Genomic DNA, 16,384 nt, shown 5'->3' with positions numbered 1-16,384 from the left:
GATGCAAAGTAAAAGAGGGATGGGAGGAAATTTGTACATCAGCAGTTCTGACCAGTGAATGATAAATGCATCCCCTCTGGAGCAGTAGGTGGGGAATTTCTTGTTCTCCTGAGACACCAAGAGATCTCGGCAGTGGGGTTCCTGTCAGGCAAGATGTTTCATATCACCCAGTCATGTAGTTCCCACTCTTGGTCTTTGAAGAAAAGTCTTTTGAGGCTGTCTACCAATGTGCTGTGCATCATTGGGAAGTGCACTGCTGAGATGGTGATCTGGCAGCTAATGCACCAGTTCCACAGATTGACAGTTTCTATGACAAGAGGTGTGAACCTTGCTCCTCCCTGTTTGTTGATACAAACCATTGTCAAGTTTTCCAATATGACTTGAATGTGCAGGATTCAAATAAACCGTCGGTATCGTTTGCAGGCTCTGTGAACGGCACACAACTCCAGAATGTATATGTGCAAAGGGGATTCTTGGTGGGTCCAGATACCTTGTCTTACATGTTAGTTGAGGCAGGTTTCCCATCCTCGCAGAGAGGTGTCTGTAATTAATCTCCTTTGTGGGTGAGGGAGGGGCAAAGGGAGCCCCCCATGCACACCACCTACCCGTCTTCCACCAGGAGAGCAGGGTCAGAACTCTGTGGGGGCGCAAGATCAGTTTGTCCAGGCTGTGCTTGTTTTGCATGTAGACTGTCTGTAATCATGCCTGTAGACAGGGAAGACAGTCTTCCAAAGGGTGTCATTGCCTGGAATCTGTTCTGCGAGAGGTATGCTTTGGCTCTGGTTAAATATAGGGCTGTTCTAATAAAATCTATAGTCCGTGTGAGCTCAAATGTAGTTTTCTACATTTACTTGGAGCCCTAAGGAATTTAGGAGTCTAAATAGGGATAGGGATGTTGTCTGTACTTCTTTATAGGACTTCCCCATGAGCAGCAGTCATCAAGGTGTGGAACACTGAAACCCTGGTGATGTACGTGAGCTGCCACTACCAATAAGATCTTTGTGAATTCCCTCGGTGCCACTGAGAGGCCAAAGGGAAGCACTTTGTATTGGTAGTGGTCTAGGGCCTACAGCGAATCTGAGGAATCTGTGTGTAGCGTGGATGTCTTTGTGGAAATAAGCATCCTTTAAACTGAGAACTGTGAACCAGTCACCCTTGTTTAGTGAGGGAATTATAAAGACCAGCATGATCATTCTGAACATGAGTGGCAGATGAAGACATTCAGCTGTCTAAGATCTTGTATGGCTTCCAGACTCATTTCTTCTTGGGAATAAGGAAATATCTTAAGTAAAATTATTTTCCCCTGTGCTAAGATGTACTGGTTCTATGGCTCCCAAGCGTGACAGGGACTCTATAGTCAGAGCATCCTCTTATAAGAGGGGTCCCTGAAGAGGGATAGAGAAATGAATGAATGGGTAAACGCAACAGGTGGACTAACTTGCAGCTCTTGAAAGTCCCATCAAAAAGATTCTTTAGTGGGAGGCTGAGGCTGGAAAAAGAATAAAGGGAGGACATTGTGTTTACGAGGCTGAATTCTCTGGTGTTTCCTAGGCAGTTCAATGGCCCTTTGATGGTAGAATGGTTGAGGAGCTGGTTGTTGTCTGTAATACAGAGTCTTGGGGTATTTCCTCTGCAGTGCTGGAATATGTACAGATATCTGCAAGTGAATGGTTGCTCTTAAGTCTTTGATGGAATAGAACAGGGGTGGCCAATCTGAGCCTGAGAAGGAGCCAGAATTTACCAATGTACATTACCGAAGAGCCACAGTAATTCGTCAGCAGCCCCCCCCCCCCCCCCCCGCCCCCCCCCCCCCCCCCATCAGCTCCCCCCATCCCCCGCTCCCAGCGTCTCCCGCCCACCGGTTGCCCCGCCAATCAGCGCCTCCTCCTCCCTCCCCACACCTCCTGATCAGCTGTTTTGTGGTGTGCAGGAGTCTCTGGGGGAGTGGGGGAGGAGTGAGAGCATGGCAGGCTCGGGGAGGGGGTGGGAAGGGGTGGAGTGGGGGCAGGGCCTGTGGCAGAGCCAGGGGTTGAGCAGTGAGCACCCCCCAGCACACTGGAAAGTTGGCGCCTGTAGCTCCAGCCCCAGAGTCGATGCCTATACAAGGAGCCGCATATGGCTCTAGAGCCACAGGTTGGCCACTCCTGGAATAGAAAGGTTCACTTGTTTTCTAACTGAATAGGTTATTTCCTTCAGAAGGCAGATCCACCACTGTGGATGGACTTCTTTGGGAAATCCAGAGGACTGGAGCCACAAGGCCCATCTCATGACTATGGAAGTTGCCATCAAGCAGGAGGCTGAATTTGATGCATCCATTGAGGCCTGGAGGTTGATCTAGCTAGCAATTTACTTTCATTGATAATTGGTTGGAACTGAAGTCTATCTTGAGGGAGTTTGTTGGTGAATTCCAAGAACTTACTGTAATTAATAAAATCATACTGCAGCATTCAAGCTTAATAGCTTGCTATGTGGAACAGTAAGTTCCCCACAGTGAAGTTTTCTCCTAAAGCAGTCTAAATGTTTGGCCTTCTTATCAGTGGGTGCCGACTTGGGTGTTTGTTTCATTTGGAGACAGCTTACAAAACTAAAGAGTTCAGAGTGGGGTGTTAAGGTGGCAGATTACTAGTTCCTCAGGTGGCACAAAATATTTCTTATCTGTTCTTTTCAGAATGGAAGCATAAGTGGCTGCAGTATGCCAGGCCATCATGGCTGATTCAAAGATGGCCTCATTAAGTGGCAGTGCCACCTTACTGGGACCAGCACTCTGGAAAATATCTAGTAGCTTATATAGGGTGTCCTGTACTTCCTCCAGGGGGCCGTGGAGTGTATCCATATTTCTGCTCAGGGAGACCTGAAACTATCTGTAGTTAGGCAGTGACAATGAGGCCAATGTGATCGCTTCATTTGGGGACGAGTATGATAACCTCACAGTGGCAAGCGGTGCCACCTAGTCAGCTTGCTCCTCTTTCTTAGATTGTTTCTTAGGGGGCTGAGGTTCTTCCCTGTATGGGGAAAGCTGTCTTGACTCCTGATGTGACCTTATAGATTCAAGCTGTCACATAGTGGGGTCCCTGGGACCCATATAAGACCAGTATAAAAGGATGTAGTGGAGAAGAGGTGGTCCCTGTGGAGAAGGGTACCGCTGGTCTTGAACTGGGTAGTCCCCCTGTAGCGGGGTGGACAGGCATGAAAGCAGCCCTGGAGAGGGCTGCAGCTCTAAAAGCTGGGCTGATTGGGATGTGGCCCAGCTGTGGCCACTTCCCCAATCAGGCCACAGCTGGCCTGTATAAAAAGGCTGGGAGCCAGGAGCTTAGGAGTCCCTCTAGCTGTAGAGGGAGATGGGCCTGGCTGCAGGGAGCTAGAGACAGGGTACCTGAGTGGAGCAGGGCTGGGGAAAGGCAGAGGAGCCGGGGAGCCCCAGTCTGGAAAGCCCCAGGCTGCGGCCTACCATAAGGCTAATAGGTACTGGGGTTGCAGGGGGCAGCTCATGGGTAGGCAGTGGCAGCAAGTCCGAACCCCTTTGCCTGTGATGAGTGGCTGATACTGCAATCTGCCCCAGTGAACGGGGGCTAGACAGAGACTAGGCAATAGCCGAACATTGAGGCGAAGTGGGGATAATGGATGGGGGTTCCCCTGGGAGGGAGACGCAGAACTGTGGGGGTACTGCCAGGGGGCAGCACCGCAGACAACAGGGCACCGGGTCCAGGACGGACACGGGGGCCAAGCAGCAGCGGGACACCAGCCTGCAGAGGGTGCTCCGGAGCTGGGATGAGCTAATTCCCGGAAGTGACCAGCAGGAGGCGCCGCAGGGGTGAGTCCGCACACTTACACCCCACCCATGAGAGAGGGAAGGTGCTCATGAGATCTTGGAGCCTCTGTGAGGGCTGACCCCTATCTTGGGGGAATTGGGGAAGCTCTCCCACTGACTCTGAACGCAGAGGAAAAGGAAGCTTCTGAATCAACTGGCAGTGCCATTGGTATGGGAGACCTTATTGTGCCTCAACTGTACCAGTAAGTTTAGGGACATCCCTGGTTAGGACTGGATCTGACAGTGGCCTTGTCTACACTACTGGGGTAAGTCGACCTAAGTTACGCTACTCCAGCTATGTGAATAATGTAGCTGGAATCGACGTAACATAGGTCGATTTACAACAGGTGTCTTCACTGTGCTGCGTCGACGGGAGATGCTCTCCGGTCGACTTACCTTACTCTTCTTGGGGAGCTGGAGTACTGGAGTTGACTGGAGAGCACTCTGCTGTCGATTTAGCATCAATCTCCTGGTAGTGAAGACAAGCCCAGTATCAGCGATTCTGGGGCTCGTATAAATAGTAATGTCCTCCACAGTAGTGTATCTAACTGGATACTGGAGAGTGGAATGGGCTTCTGTCTCACTAGTGCCACCAGTGTTATTGTCTTCAGATAAGCCACAGTCCTCAGTACCAATTCCTTCCCTCTCAGCACTGGTATCCTTTGCCAGTACTGAGGATGGTCCCATCCCTTCAACTAGAGCCAGTTTAGGGAGCAGATTTGCCCCTGGGTGACAGGACACCAGTACCATATGCCTTGTGAACTCCTGACACTCCCATACCAGCACAGAGACTCACCTGACTAAGAGGTGTCAGGAAGGACGTCCTCTCTTTTTGCAAAAGAACTTGGGAAGGGGATTTCTCATGTTTCCTGTGGGAGTGCTTGCTCTTACCACCCTCACATCTGCTTGAGACAGTCTAACTGTGCTCTGATGTTAGAGCCAGAGGCCAACATGCTCGCAGAGGTACTTCTCAGTGTCTCTGGCCAATGCACAGGGGGGGTCTGGCAGGTCAGGAATGGACTGTGGCCTCATTGTGTGGTCCATGAGGAATATTCCAAGCCTGAATTCATGGGCCTGACAGGTTCATCTAGGAAAGATCTGGCAGATATTGCACTGGGCTTCACCAAGGCAATAGAGGCACATATTGTGGTCCTCACTGACCAAGAAAGCCTGGGAGCAGGCCATTCAGATCTTGAATCTAAGGATCCTGGGCATACTGGGGACCTTGTACAGGTGGGTGTCCAGATACGGGGGACCCCCATAGCCTTAAGAACTACTACTAATCTTTTCATCAATAGCCAAATGCCAGTTTTATTTCTCAGAAGTTTAATTTGGTAAATTTGCCTATATATTTTAAAATGTTAAAAGCTGCCCTGTATCTGAGATAACTAAACCAATAAGTCAATTGCAAATTAAGAGTCAGATCCAGTTAGTGCAGTGGCTCTCAAACTTTTTTTTAACTGATGACCCCTTTCACCTAGCAAGACTCTGAGTGCAACCTCCCCCTTATAAATTAAAAACACTTTTTTATATATTTAACACCATTATAAATGCTGGAGGCAAAGCAGGGTTTGGGGTGGAGGTTGATAGCTCGCAACCCCCCATGTAATACCCTCATGACCCCCTGAGGGGTCCCGACCCCCAGTTTGAGAACCCTTGAGTTAGTGAGCTATAGAGGCTTTGCACTGCTCTGTTTCTTGTTCATGTATGAAATCTGATTATTAAAAAAACAAAATTCACACAAAAGTTAACCTAGGGAGAGATTGGCTAACCATTCTAAACGTGTTAAACTGTCTAAACTAGTTGCTAAGTGGTATTTCAAATTATGCTAGATAACAAGTATTAATAAGATTAAAATAACACCCCCCCCCCCCCCCCCCCCCCCCCCCCCCCCCCCCGTTCTTCCCTCCCCCCAGTCTAGACACGGCATTAGATCCTGTAGCGCTTAAACATCTAACTGCCTTAGAAAGCACTACAGTCCACAAGTTATGAATACCCTGTTAGTTGTTCTGCCAGCCATTAACATCTCTGGTCTCAAAAGCTCTCCTGAGGAATGCAAGCCACACAGACTAAGTATACCCGGGGGGCATTTACAGACTCTGCAAGAAATCTCAGCCAGAGACTACAGCCACATCTACACGACAGGCACTATAGCAGCACAGCTACAGCATTGCTGCTATGCCACTGTAGTGAAGACATTTCCGACATCAACAGAAGGAGTTTTTCAACTCTGTAGGTAATCCACCACTCCGAGTGGGAGCAGCTAGGTAGACTGAAGAATTTTCCCATCGACTTAGCTGCATCTACACCAGGCATTAGGTCAGCATAGGTTAGAACTCAGGACTGTGAATTCTTCACTGACAGTACTAGCTATGTTGACCTAACTTTTATGTAGTGACCAGGCCCTCGAGAAACAATCTTTTATGAAGTCTTCCAGGGACTCTGCAGACTTTATAAAGCCAACAGGGTTCAGAGGTTTGAAAAAAAAATTGTAGTTCCAAATTTAACCCAAACTTTTCCAAGTTATATCAGAGAGATTCTTATCAGGGACCTCATAATAAATGAGCTAAGCGAAGGCCTGATCTACTTGAAAACATTATGTCAGCATAACTATGTCACTCAGGGGTGTGAAAAATCCACATCCCTGAGTGGCATAGTTAAACCAACGTAAGTCCCTCTGCACTAGGTCAACAGAAGAATTATTCCATCAACCTAGCTACTGTCTCGAGGAGAAGGATTACTTATGCCGACGGGAGAACCCCTCCAGACGGTGTAGGTAGTGTCTACATTGAAGTGCTACAGTGGTGCAGCTGCAGCTGTGCTGTTGTAGCATTTTAAGTGTAGACAAGCCCTAAGATGTTTTAAAAAATTATACCATTTCGGGGGGGGGGGGGGGGGGGGAGAGAGGAGGGAGTGAAAAACCCAGAGGTTCTCACAACTTCAAAGTTTACATAGATCTTGTCCAAATCCCCTCTGCACCTTTCCCAGCTCCCACGTTTTTTTCTGGATTACAGCTCCTAGAAATTTCAGGCAGTTTAGTTTGGCAATGTTAAGAGGTGGCTTTGCAACAAAAGGTTTATAGCAAAGATATCCACAATCTCAGTTATGAGATGACTTCCCTAAATAGTGTCACTGTTCTGGCCAAATACTTACCAGTGCAGGCCACTGTGCAAGTGAGATCTGAGTTCCCTGAAGTAGAACTGGATCACTTCGAGGAGCCCATACCAGTGACCCTTCCAGCAGCAACACTATGACCTCTTCAGCATGAACTTTCACCCAGGCATGTTGCTTCCAGTTGCAGCCATCAAACTCCACAAAGATCTACAAAAACATATTTAACATGTTTCAGACACCGTAGGTGGTGGAAACCCTACAAACCCACATGAATAAAGACTTCAGCTTTAGTCAGGAAAATTAGTATCACTTGAGAACACATGCTTCATATCAATATTAGATCGTCATGTCTGCATAGCTACCACACACACACACACACACACACACACACTACCAAAGAGACAAATCAGAGAAGTGCATGGTGACTACAGAAAACTGGAAAGAGTTCATTTCCTCGTTCTCCCCCCCCATACCCCACCAATTTCAGGTATTGTATCTTTCCATGAGAGATGAAAGACATGGTCCAGTTGCCCCCTTACCCTAAAAATCCAGCTGGAAGTAACACACTCCAAACAGGCCTCTCAAAGATCATAGAACTATAGAACTGGAAGGGACCTTGAGAGGTCATCTAGTCCAGTCCCCTGAACTCAAGGCAGGACTAAGTTTTATCTAGACCATCCCGGACAGGTGTTTGTCCAACCTGCTCTTTAAAACCCCCAATGATGGAGATTCCACAACCTCCCTGGGCAATTTGTTCCAGTGCTTAACCACCCTAACAGTTAGGAAGTTTTTCCTAATGGCCAACCTAAACCACCCCTGCTGCAATTTAAGTCCATTGCTTTTTGTCCTATCCTCAGAGGTTAAGAACAACAATTTTTCTCCCTCCTCCTTGTAACAACCTTTTATGTACTTGAAAACTATTGTCCCCTCTCAGTCTTCTCTTCTCCAGACTATACAAACCCAATTTTTTCAATCTTCCTTCATAGGTCATGTTTTCTAGACCTTTAATCAAATATATGGATTTTTAACTGCTTTCAAACCCACCCTTCCACCCTACGTTTCCAACAGATTGGCCCAACAGTTATGATAAATTGTTACAAGTGCTATTCAGTCAGGTATGCTTCATATCCAGAGAGCACACTCTAAACAGGAAATTCTTCTCTTACATTGGGTGGGCATTGCTATTCCATTCTCTAAAATATGGACACACACTTCTGTCAGTATTTGGGATTATCCAGATTTATCTACTCACTAGAAACTTTGTAATATATTAAGTCTCCCCTAAAATACAATTGCAGTGCACTTTAACATATTAACCCTCAATCTCTCAGGTAGCATCCCTGTTTTTCAGCCAGGTAAATGGAAGTACGGAGACAGTGATGTGACCAGTCTGAAGTTACACAATGAGTGGTGAAGACAGGAACAGAATCCAGGAGTCTCAGTCCCTAATCTAACCACTAAAAGGACACTGCCTTCTGTAACGAAGTGGTCTCTGGCGGGACACAACTGAGGGCTTGCCTACATTACCCGCTGGATCGACGGGCAGCGATCGATCCAGCGGGGGTCGATTTATTGCGTCTAGTCTAGATGCGATAAATCGACCGTTGAGCACTCTCCCATCGACTCCGGTACTCCACCAGGGCGAGAGGTGCAGGCGGAGTCAATGGGAGAGCGTCTGCCATCAACTTACCGCAGTGAAGACATATCTAAGTACGTCAACTTCAGCTACATTATTCACATAGCTGAAGTTGTGCAACTTAAATCAATCCCCCCCCACCACCACCAATATAGACCAGGCCTGAGAGTATCAATTCAGGACAAATTGCTTAGAGCAGGGCAGTTACAGCCCAAGGCTGGGTTTCCCAACCAGCCAGAGAGGACTTTGGTTTTACCCCTCTGGCTAACCAGAAGTCATACAAGCAATTCCCTCAGATACGCCAGTTCCTTTGTTTCACCACCAGCACCGCTCCTTATGGGGATGACTGGTTATGAAAACCAATACCCCAGTAAAAGAAAAAAGGTTCTCCCGATCCCAAAGGACCAAGCCCAAGACCCAGGTCAATATACAAATCAGATTTTACCCACAAATCACACAGTTGCCAATCCTTTAGAATCTAAAGGTTTATTCATAAAAAGAAAATATAGATGAGAGCTAAAATTGGTTAAATGGAACCAATTACATACAGTAATGGCAAAGTTCTTGGTTCAGGCTTGTGGCAGCGATGAAATAAACTGCAGGTCCAAATCAAGTCTCTGGAGTACATCCACAGCTTGGATGGGTCATTCAGTCCTTTGTTCAAAGCTTCAGTTTGTAGCAAAGTTCCTCCAGAGGTAAGAAGCAGGGTAGAAGACAAAATGGAGCGGTTTCCAGAGCCTTTTATATCCTCTGCCATGTGGAGCTCTCCCAGCGCTGCAGGTACTCCACCTCCCCAAGGGGATTAGCTTACAGCGCTGGGAGCCACTGTTTACACTGGCGCTTTACAGCGCTGTAACTTGCTGCGCTCAGGGGGCTGTTTTTTCACACCCCTGAGCGAGAAAGTTGCAGCACTGTAAAGCACCAGTGTAGCCAAGGCCTTAGAATCAAACACATTGAGATACAAGTACACAGCCAATATTCATAACTTCAAATACAAAAATGATACACACAGACAGACAGCATAATCATAACCAGCAAACTACAACCTTTCCATAGACACCCCACTTGACCTCCTCTGTACAAGACCTGGTGCAACCATAGGACCCTGGTTGCAACAATGATCCATACGGTCACAATTCATGTCAACAACATCACACCTTCTCAAAATCAAACACTAATGCTGCCGCATTCCAAGCTTTTGGGTATGTCTACACTACAGGGACTATACCAGAATAGCTAAGGCGCCGTAGCTATACCACCATACCCCTATTGTAGACACAGCTTATGTCAATGGAATGGATTTTTCCATCAGCGCAGTAACACTACCACCCTCCCGAGCTAGGCTGATGGAAGAACGCTTCTGAGTGCGCAAAACATCAGTGGTATGTTGTACGTTACAATCAAGACTTTTACTAATTGACAAAACGTTACTGAGGGCCAACAGCGAAGGACAGAAGCTGGAGACCACCCACACTTCCCCACCTCTCACCAAAAAAGCTTCTGAGCTCCACAGGAGAAATAATATTTGTAGGTGCTCCCCTAAAGAATTCCTAGACTCCCTTAGCACCTAAGAATTCTACATCACTACAGTTAGCTATTCATATATAGGCAGCCCTTTTATTTAGGACACAAATATTAGTCAGAGCGATGCGTGCGTGCAAGCAAGCTACCTTCCTCAATTCAACCTATTAAAGCCAATTTTCACTGGAATACTGAATGGCACTTCTACTCTACAAGAATTTGCACCCTGCCAAATTTCTACTTTAGAAGGGCTGTTAAAAGTTGCCAAAATGATTTTTCCCCATTATACATTTCTTCCCCCTCCCCTCCCATCATTTTCAGATAGCTGAACTTTTTGTAAATTTTTTTAAAAAATAATTTCTCTGGTGGAGATCAAGGCTAGAAAATTCTAGCTCAGAAGGTGAGAAGTTTCAAAAAGTTATAAGCAACAAAGTGGTGGGAATAGTTGCTATTTCTGACACGTCCTCAGTGTTTTCCCTCTTCCTTTTTCCTTCATCTTTGGATACTTAATTTAGACGTGTGCAGCGGGTACAGTTTTTGTATGTAACTATAGAGAGCTACACAATTTTTGGTTCTGAACCAGTATCAAACAGATTATTTTTCTGATGAAAATCTGCTAGCTAGCTTCTCCAAGGCCAACCAATGCAAGGAAGAGGTGGCAGAGGCTACCATTCCAAACAGTGGAGCACAATAAAGAGGAAGCTAACCAGCCTGAGACCAACAGGTTGTACTCTCAAGTGTCCACATTCAAAGCGTAGAAAATAAGTTCTTTATTTTGCCCCAAATGGCTGGCATTGAGTATGCACAAGACAGAGAATGACTTGTAAAGACTGCCTGAAATACTTGTGTGGATTGATTGCTGTGTGGATATAACAAAGATACACATACACCAATAATCATATTTTCAGACTATTTGCAAAGTGATGTATAAAGCAGATTCACATGGAGGCTGTTCAAGACAGCAAGAGCTGCAAAGAAGGAAGCTGATGCCAATAACATGGAGATTGTGCAAAGGGAAGAAGAGGCTCTTGCAAGGCAAGCAGAGGAGAGAAGTAAAGACAAAGCCAAGAAGATCTGAGAACAAACATAATATGCTCTTCGTATGTGAGAGGTGGAAGGCAGCAACATACCGTACATGCTGGAATGTCAAGAAGCCATGGTGAGGGTGCTGCAACAATAGAGACGTTTGGGGTGTCCAAACACCTTAATCTGAATATTTATTACATCTGGACTTGATTTATTCAAATATACATTTTAAAAATGTTTTCAGAGGTTTTTAAGACAATTAGATCTTGTCTTCAGTTCTGAGTCTGAAGGAGAAAATTATTAAATAATATGCTAAGGCCTTGACTACATTAGCCTTTATTCTCCCAAAGTTTCTCACCATTTCTACCACTGATGGGGTTACTAGTCTAGACAAGGACTCCTGCTACCAGTAGCATTTTTACACTGTAACTCTGCTCAGAGCAGGTATAAGAATACCAATGGTGTCTTGTTTATACTACCTGATTGCTGGTGCTGGGAAATTTTGTTGAAAGAGGCTAGTGTACACAAGTCCTTAGCAAACTATAGAAACCCACTGCTGCTGCTTGGGGTGAGACAAGCAGAGACTTGCTCAAGTTCCTGAATTCCCCACCCTATGGAGTAAGTCTCCCTTAGGCTCTATCCACACTAAACAGTTTCTAATAAAGCTTATTCTACCAAGGATTATGAGGAACACAATTTTTGCAGTATAGAGACAGCCTGATGGACAAACCTGTATAACCCTTTGTTTAGTTTATTGCAACAACGGGGAACACTAAAGAGCCAATAAAGAACTAAAATTGAGCTTGCCCCTTTTTTGCATCTTTGTGATGTATGAAGGCAGCCTGGAAGGCCTGAGTAGAAGACAAGTTCTTTTTCAGCTGGTTACTTACATTAGCATTCAGGTCTCATATACCATGGAAGACTATGGTCTTGTCAACAGTAGGTTTACCCCTCAACACCGCAGTTTCCCACCAGTTATTCAGCTCCATACATAGCAGCAATAGGAGGAGCACACATGTAAACAAGACACCAAAGAGATACCCTGGTTTTACACCACATCTAGATGAGTGCTTGGAGACAGAGCAATGGGTTACCCCAGCGCTCTGTGCTTTCGCCAACCCTGTTCAACCTTTACATCAATGACCTGCCAACAACCGAGTCACAAAAGTTCATTTACGCAGACACCATCTGTTGTGGTACCCAGGGCCAGACGTTCCACGAGCTTGATGCCACCTTAAACCAGGACATGACAAAGTTAGCTAACTACTGTAAGACTTTGTGCCTCCAGCCAAGCGTCATAAAAACAGTCTCCAGTTTGTTCCATCTTCATCACGCCAGTGCAAGCAGAGAACTGGATGTTTATCTGAATGGTCAGAAGGTGAAGCATGAAGTAGAACCGGTCTATCTAGGTGTGACCATGCCCACCTGAAGAAGACAGCAGCTAAATTTAAGACGCACAACAATCTTCTTAGCAAACTGGCAGGTTCGTCATATGGTGCTCATGGTCCAACTCTGCGGATGTCAGCTCTTGCCACCTCGTATTCGGTGGCGGAGTACTGCACACCAGTATGGAGCCAACCGTCACACACCAAACTGGTGGATACACAGTTACCTGCCGCCATGCGTATCATCTCCAGCACCCTGCGTCCGACTCCACTCCCATGGCTCCCAGTTCTGAGCAATATTGCTCCTCCTCATATCAGACGAGAGGTTGCCACTGGCAAGTTACTGGAGAAAGTACTCGCCAACTCAAGCCTGCCACTGCACAATGACCTTTTTAAGCCACCAGCTGCATGTTTGCCATTACGTTGCCCATTAGGGTCTCATCCACCACACCAGGATGTTAGGGAGGAAACACTCTGGCGAGAGGAATGGATATCTGTTATAATCCCAAACCAGTCCCTCATTGCCGACTCCACAATTTGCCCGCCTGGTTTTGACCTGCCCCGTCGCCAATGATCCCTGTTAAACAGGTTCCAGACTGGGTAAGGTCTCTGTGCAGCCAACCAGTATCACTCGGGCCTTCGTGACAGCCCTTTGTGCAGCTGTGGTGCAACACAGACGATGAGGCACGTTGTCAATGAATGCCTGCTGACTAGATTCAGCGGTGGCCTAGAAGAACTGCATTGCATCACGCCACTGCCATCACTTGGCTAGTCAACTATGCACACGCTAAATAAATAAATCTAGGCATGGTACAAGCATGATCATATGGTAGTAAAATCATTGGTAGCCTGTTGGTGCTCTCAAAAAGGTCTAATGTAAATGCAACCTAAGGTAAAACAAGCAGAAAAAAACTTTACATTTCAAGTCTTTATATAACATGCAAAAGGGAAAAACATACAAATGACATTCCTAAAACTGAATCACCTTAATTATGTAACTGTCTGAAATTTTACCTGTTGAAATGAAGGATGGTCCAATAGTTAGAGGCTAGCCAGAGACCCCAGTTCAATTTCCTGCCTTCACAGGCTTCCTGCACAACCTTGATCAAGTCAATTAAGGTTTGTCTACACTAGCGACTATAAACGTGTCAATGCATGATTTTGTGCCATAAACTGTTATTCAAATGGAAACCCTGGAAGCCCGTTTCTGAAGATGAGCAGAGGATGAGTAGACCTAAGTACCTGAGGCATGTGGGTAAGTGAACACTTAAGGGTGTAGCACGCCCCTGTAACTGTGCGTTTGCAGTGTGGACTAGGTTATGGGGCCTGTACCAGGACTCAATTTTCAGCAGTCCTGCACTTCCAATTCCACAATGCACTGAAATCTTTTCTTCCTGACCCTTACTCAATCTATAAAAGGTACCTGTCCCCTGTATGCTCCCAGAGTAGTGTGCTGTTCTGTAGGATAAGTTAGTTAAAAGAGAAAAAAAATGTGTAGGTCACATGAAGTGCAAGTTTTGTTAGTAGTGTTGGGAAGGCCTTGAAAGAATGTGGCTTAATAGGAAAAACTGAACCTGAAAGGTAAATGATAAGACAGGAGGAAAAGTCCTCGAAAAAAGCCTTTAAATTATAGAAGATGGTTACAAACTGGTTAAAAGTTGTTCTGTAATGAACCTTTAACATACCAATGTTATCTTACGAAAGAGGCCCAGTCATAAATTTTGTCTTCTTCAGCCTAAGAAAAAGGGTCAACTCCAAGCTGCACAAAACTGGTTCTTAGTTAAAGTCAGCAATTGGCAATTGCATCACTTGTTTGTTAAGAGGTATAAAAAGGTGAGCTTTTAAAGAGTTCATTACTAATGTCTGTCTGTCCATGTTGGACACAGCCAACATGGATTTCAGCATCCTGAGCCTACTCCTGTTATAAGCAAAGATCGGGTACTTACAACTGTATGTTGGTATGAGTGTGATGTTTGCTTAGACATTTATAGGGGTGCTTTAAATGTGCATTAAATAGCATTTAGACTTTGAAATCAATAAAGGAATTTATAGTTAAACTAATGTCTGGTGGTATCCTGCATAAACAATATCAACAGAATGTCCAACATGTATTAACCACCTCAGAACAACAACTTCCTATTATACTATTTTCACAGCAATACCAATGTACCATGAAGGAAGCGCCAAAAGCAGTCGCTTGGCCCACCAACAATACCTGGGAACTCAATATCAGGGCAGACTACCTTCTACTCCACAATTTTGGACGGAGCAGTTGAAACATTCACCTTTACAGTGAGATTTCAGAGGGGCTGGCACAGGCAGACATCCACCGGACAGCAAAGCAGTGCAGGGAAAGAATGAAGTATCTGAAGTTCCTGTACTGGAGGGCAAGATATTCCAGTCAGTCAGGCTGGGGACATCACTGTTTTTGAGGAACTGGACCAGGTGCTGTCCAGCACCCCCAATACTGACCCTGAAGTGCCTCACAATGTCCTCATAAAGCCAACTGGCCTCACTGTCTGGCAGAGCACAGGAAGGAGAGGGTGAAAGGGCAGAAGGGATCCAGGACTGGAGCGGGCGCAGCCTAAGCCTGGAGTGGCCCACCACATAGGTGCACGCAGCCATGTGACCCATCAACTTGAGGCAATTTCTTGCTGTGGTGGTTGGGCAACGTTGGAGACCGAGAATGATGTTGGACATGGCCTGGAACCTGGCCTCTGGTAGGTACGCTCTGGCATGTGTCGAGTCCAGGACTGCCCCTATAAATTCTATCCTCTGGGTGGAAGACAGGGTGGACTTGGCCTCGTTCAGCAGGAGGCCGAGCTCGAGGAAGGTCCGTCTGATGAAGACCACCTGAGCCTCCACCTGTGCCTTGGCACTGCCCTTGATGAGCCAATCGTCCAGGTAGGGAAACACCTGAATCCCCTGCTTGCGCAGGAAGGCTGCCACGACTGCCATGCACTTTGTGAAGACCCTCGGGGCCGCTGACAGGCCGAAAGGCAGGACTGTGAACTGGAGATGGGCATTGCCCACGACGAATCTGAGGTAACGCCTGTGCTGGGGAACTATTGCAATATGAAAATATGCATCCTTCAAGTCGAGGGCGGCGTACCAGTCCCCTGGATCCATGGAGGAAATGATAGAGGACAGGGAGATCATGCGGAACTTGAGCTTCTTTACAAACTTGTTCAGACGCCGCAAGTCCAGAATAGGTCTGAGGCCCCCTTTTGCCTTCGGTATTAGGAAGTAACAGGAGTAGAAGCCCCTGCCCCTGAGCTCCTGAGGAACTTCCTCCAATGCCCCTGCTGCGAGGAGGGACTGCACTTCCTGAATTAGAAGTTGCTCGTGAGAGGGGTCCCTGAAGAGGGACGGGGAGGGGGGCTGGTGGGGCAGAAGGGAGGAGAACTGGATAGAATATCCCCTCTCTACCGTGCGAAGCACCCAACGGTCCGACGTGATTCGGGCACAGGGTCCAGAGTCCTGACCGGTAGGTCGTCCCCGACCGTGCCATCAAATTGGGGGTCTAGGCCCTGATGGTGGCCTTGGTTGGCCAGATGACTGGCCAGAGGGCTGCTGTTGTTGCCTCCTTCTGCCGGTCTTGCCTCGCCCGCGCAAGGCGTCCGTGCGGTTCTGAGGCTGGTAAGGCCGCGGGGCCGGTGGCGGCCTGAACTGCCTATTTTGGGTGACTGGGGTGTGCAAGCCCAGCAAGTGAAGGGTAGCCCGTGAGTCCTTTAGGCTATGTAGCCTCTTGTCCGTCTTTTCGGAGAAGAGCATGGACCCTTCGAATGGGAGGTCCTGGATGGTCTGTTGGACCTCATGTGGAAGGCCTGAGACCTGAAGCCAGGCTCTCCGCCTCATAACAAGCCCAGTCGCCAATGTGCGGGAGGCTGCATC

At 46.9% G+C, this 16,384-nt stretch overlaps 1 protein-coding gene across 2 annotated transcripts in view; it reads right to left on the bottom strand.

Annotated features, from left to right (window-relative positions):
* KDM3B (lysine demethylase 3B) overlaps positions 1 to 16,384 on the bottom strand; it is a 106,972-nt gene that overhangs the window by 71,638 nt on the left and 18,950 nt on the right. For both annotated transcript variants that reach the window (XM_024215387.1, XM_024215388.1), the window contains exon 2: positions 6,962 to 7,129. In XM_024215387.1, coding sequence (XP_024071155.1) covers positions 6,962 to 7,129 — 168 coding nt within the window. The remainder of the gene's footprint in view (positions 1 to 6,961; positions 7,130 to 16,384) is intronic.

Source organism: Terrapene carolina, unplaced genomic scaffold (assembly GCF_002925995.2).
Source record: "Terrapene carolina triunguis isolate 2854851 unplaced genomic scaffold, T_m_triunguis-2.0 Scaffold629, whole genome shotgun sequence".
Lineage (NCBI taxonomy): Eukaryota > Metazoa > Chordata > Testudines > Emydidae > Terrapene > Terrapene triunguis.
This window is presented reverse-complemented; position numbering and strand designations above follow the sequence as displayed.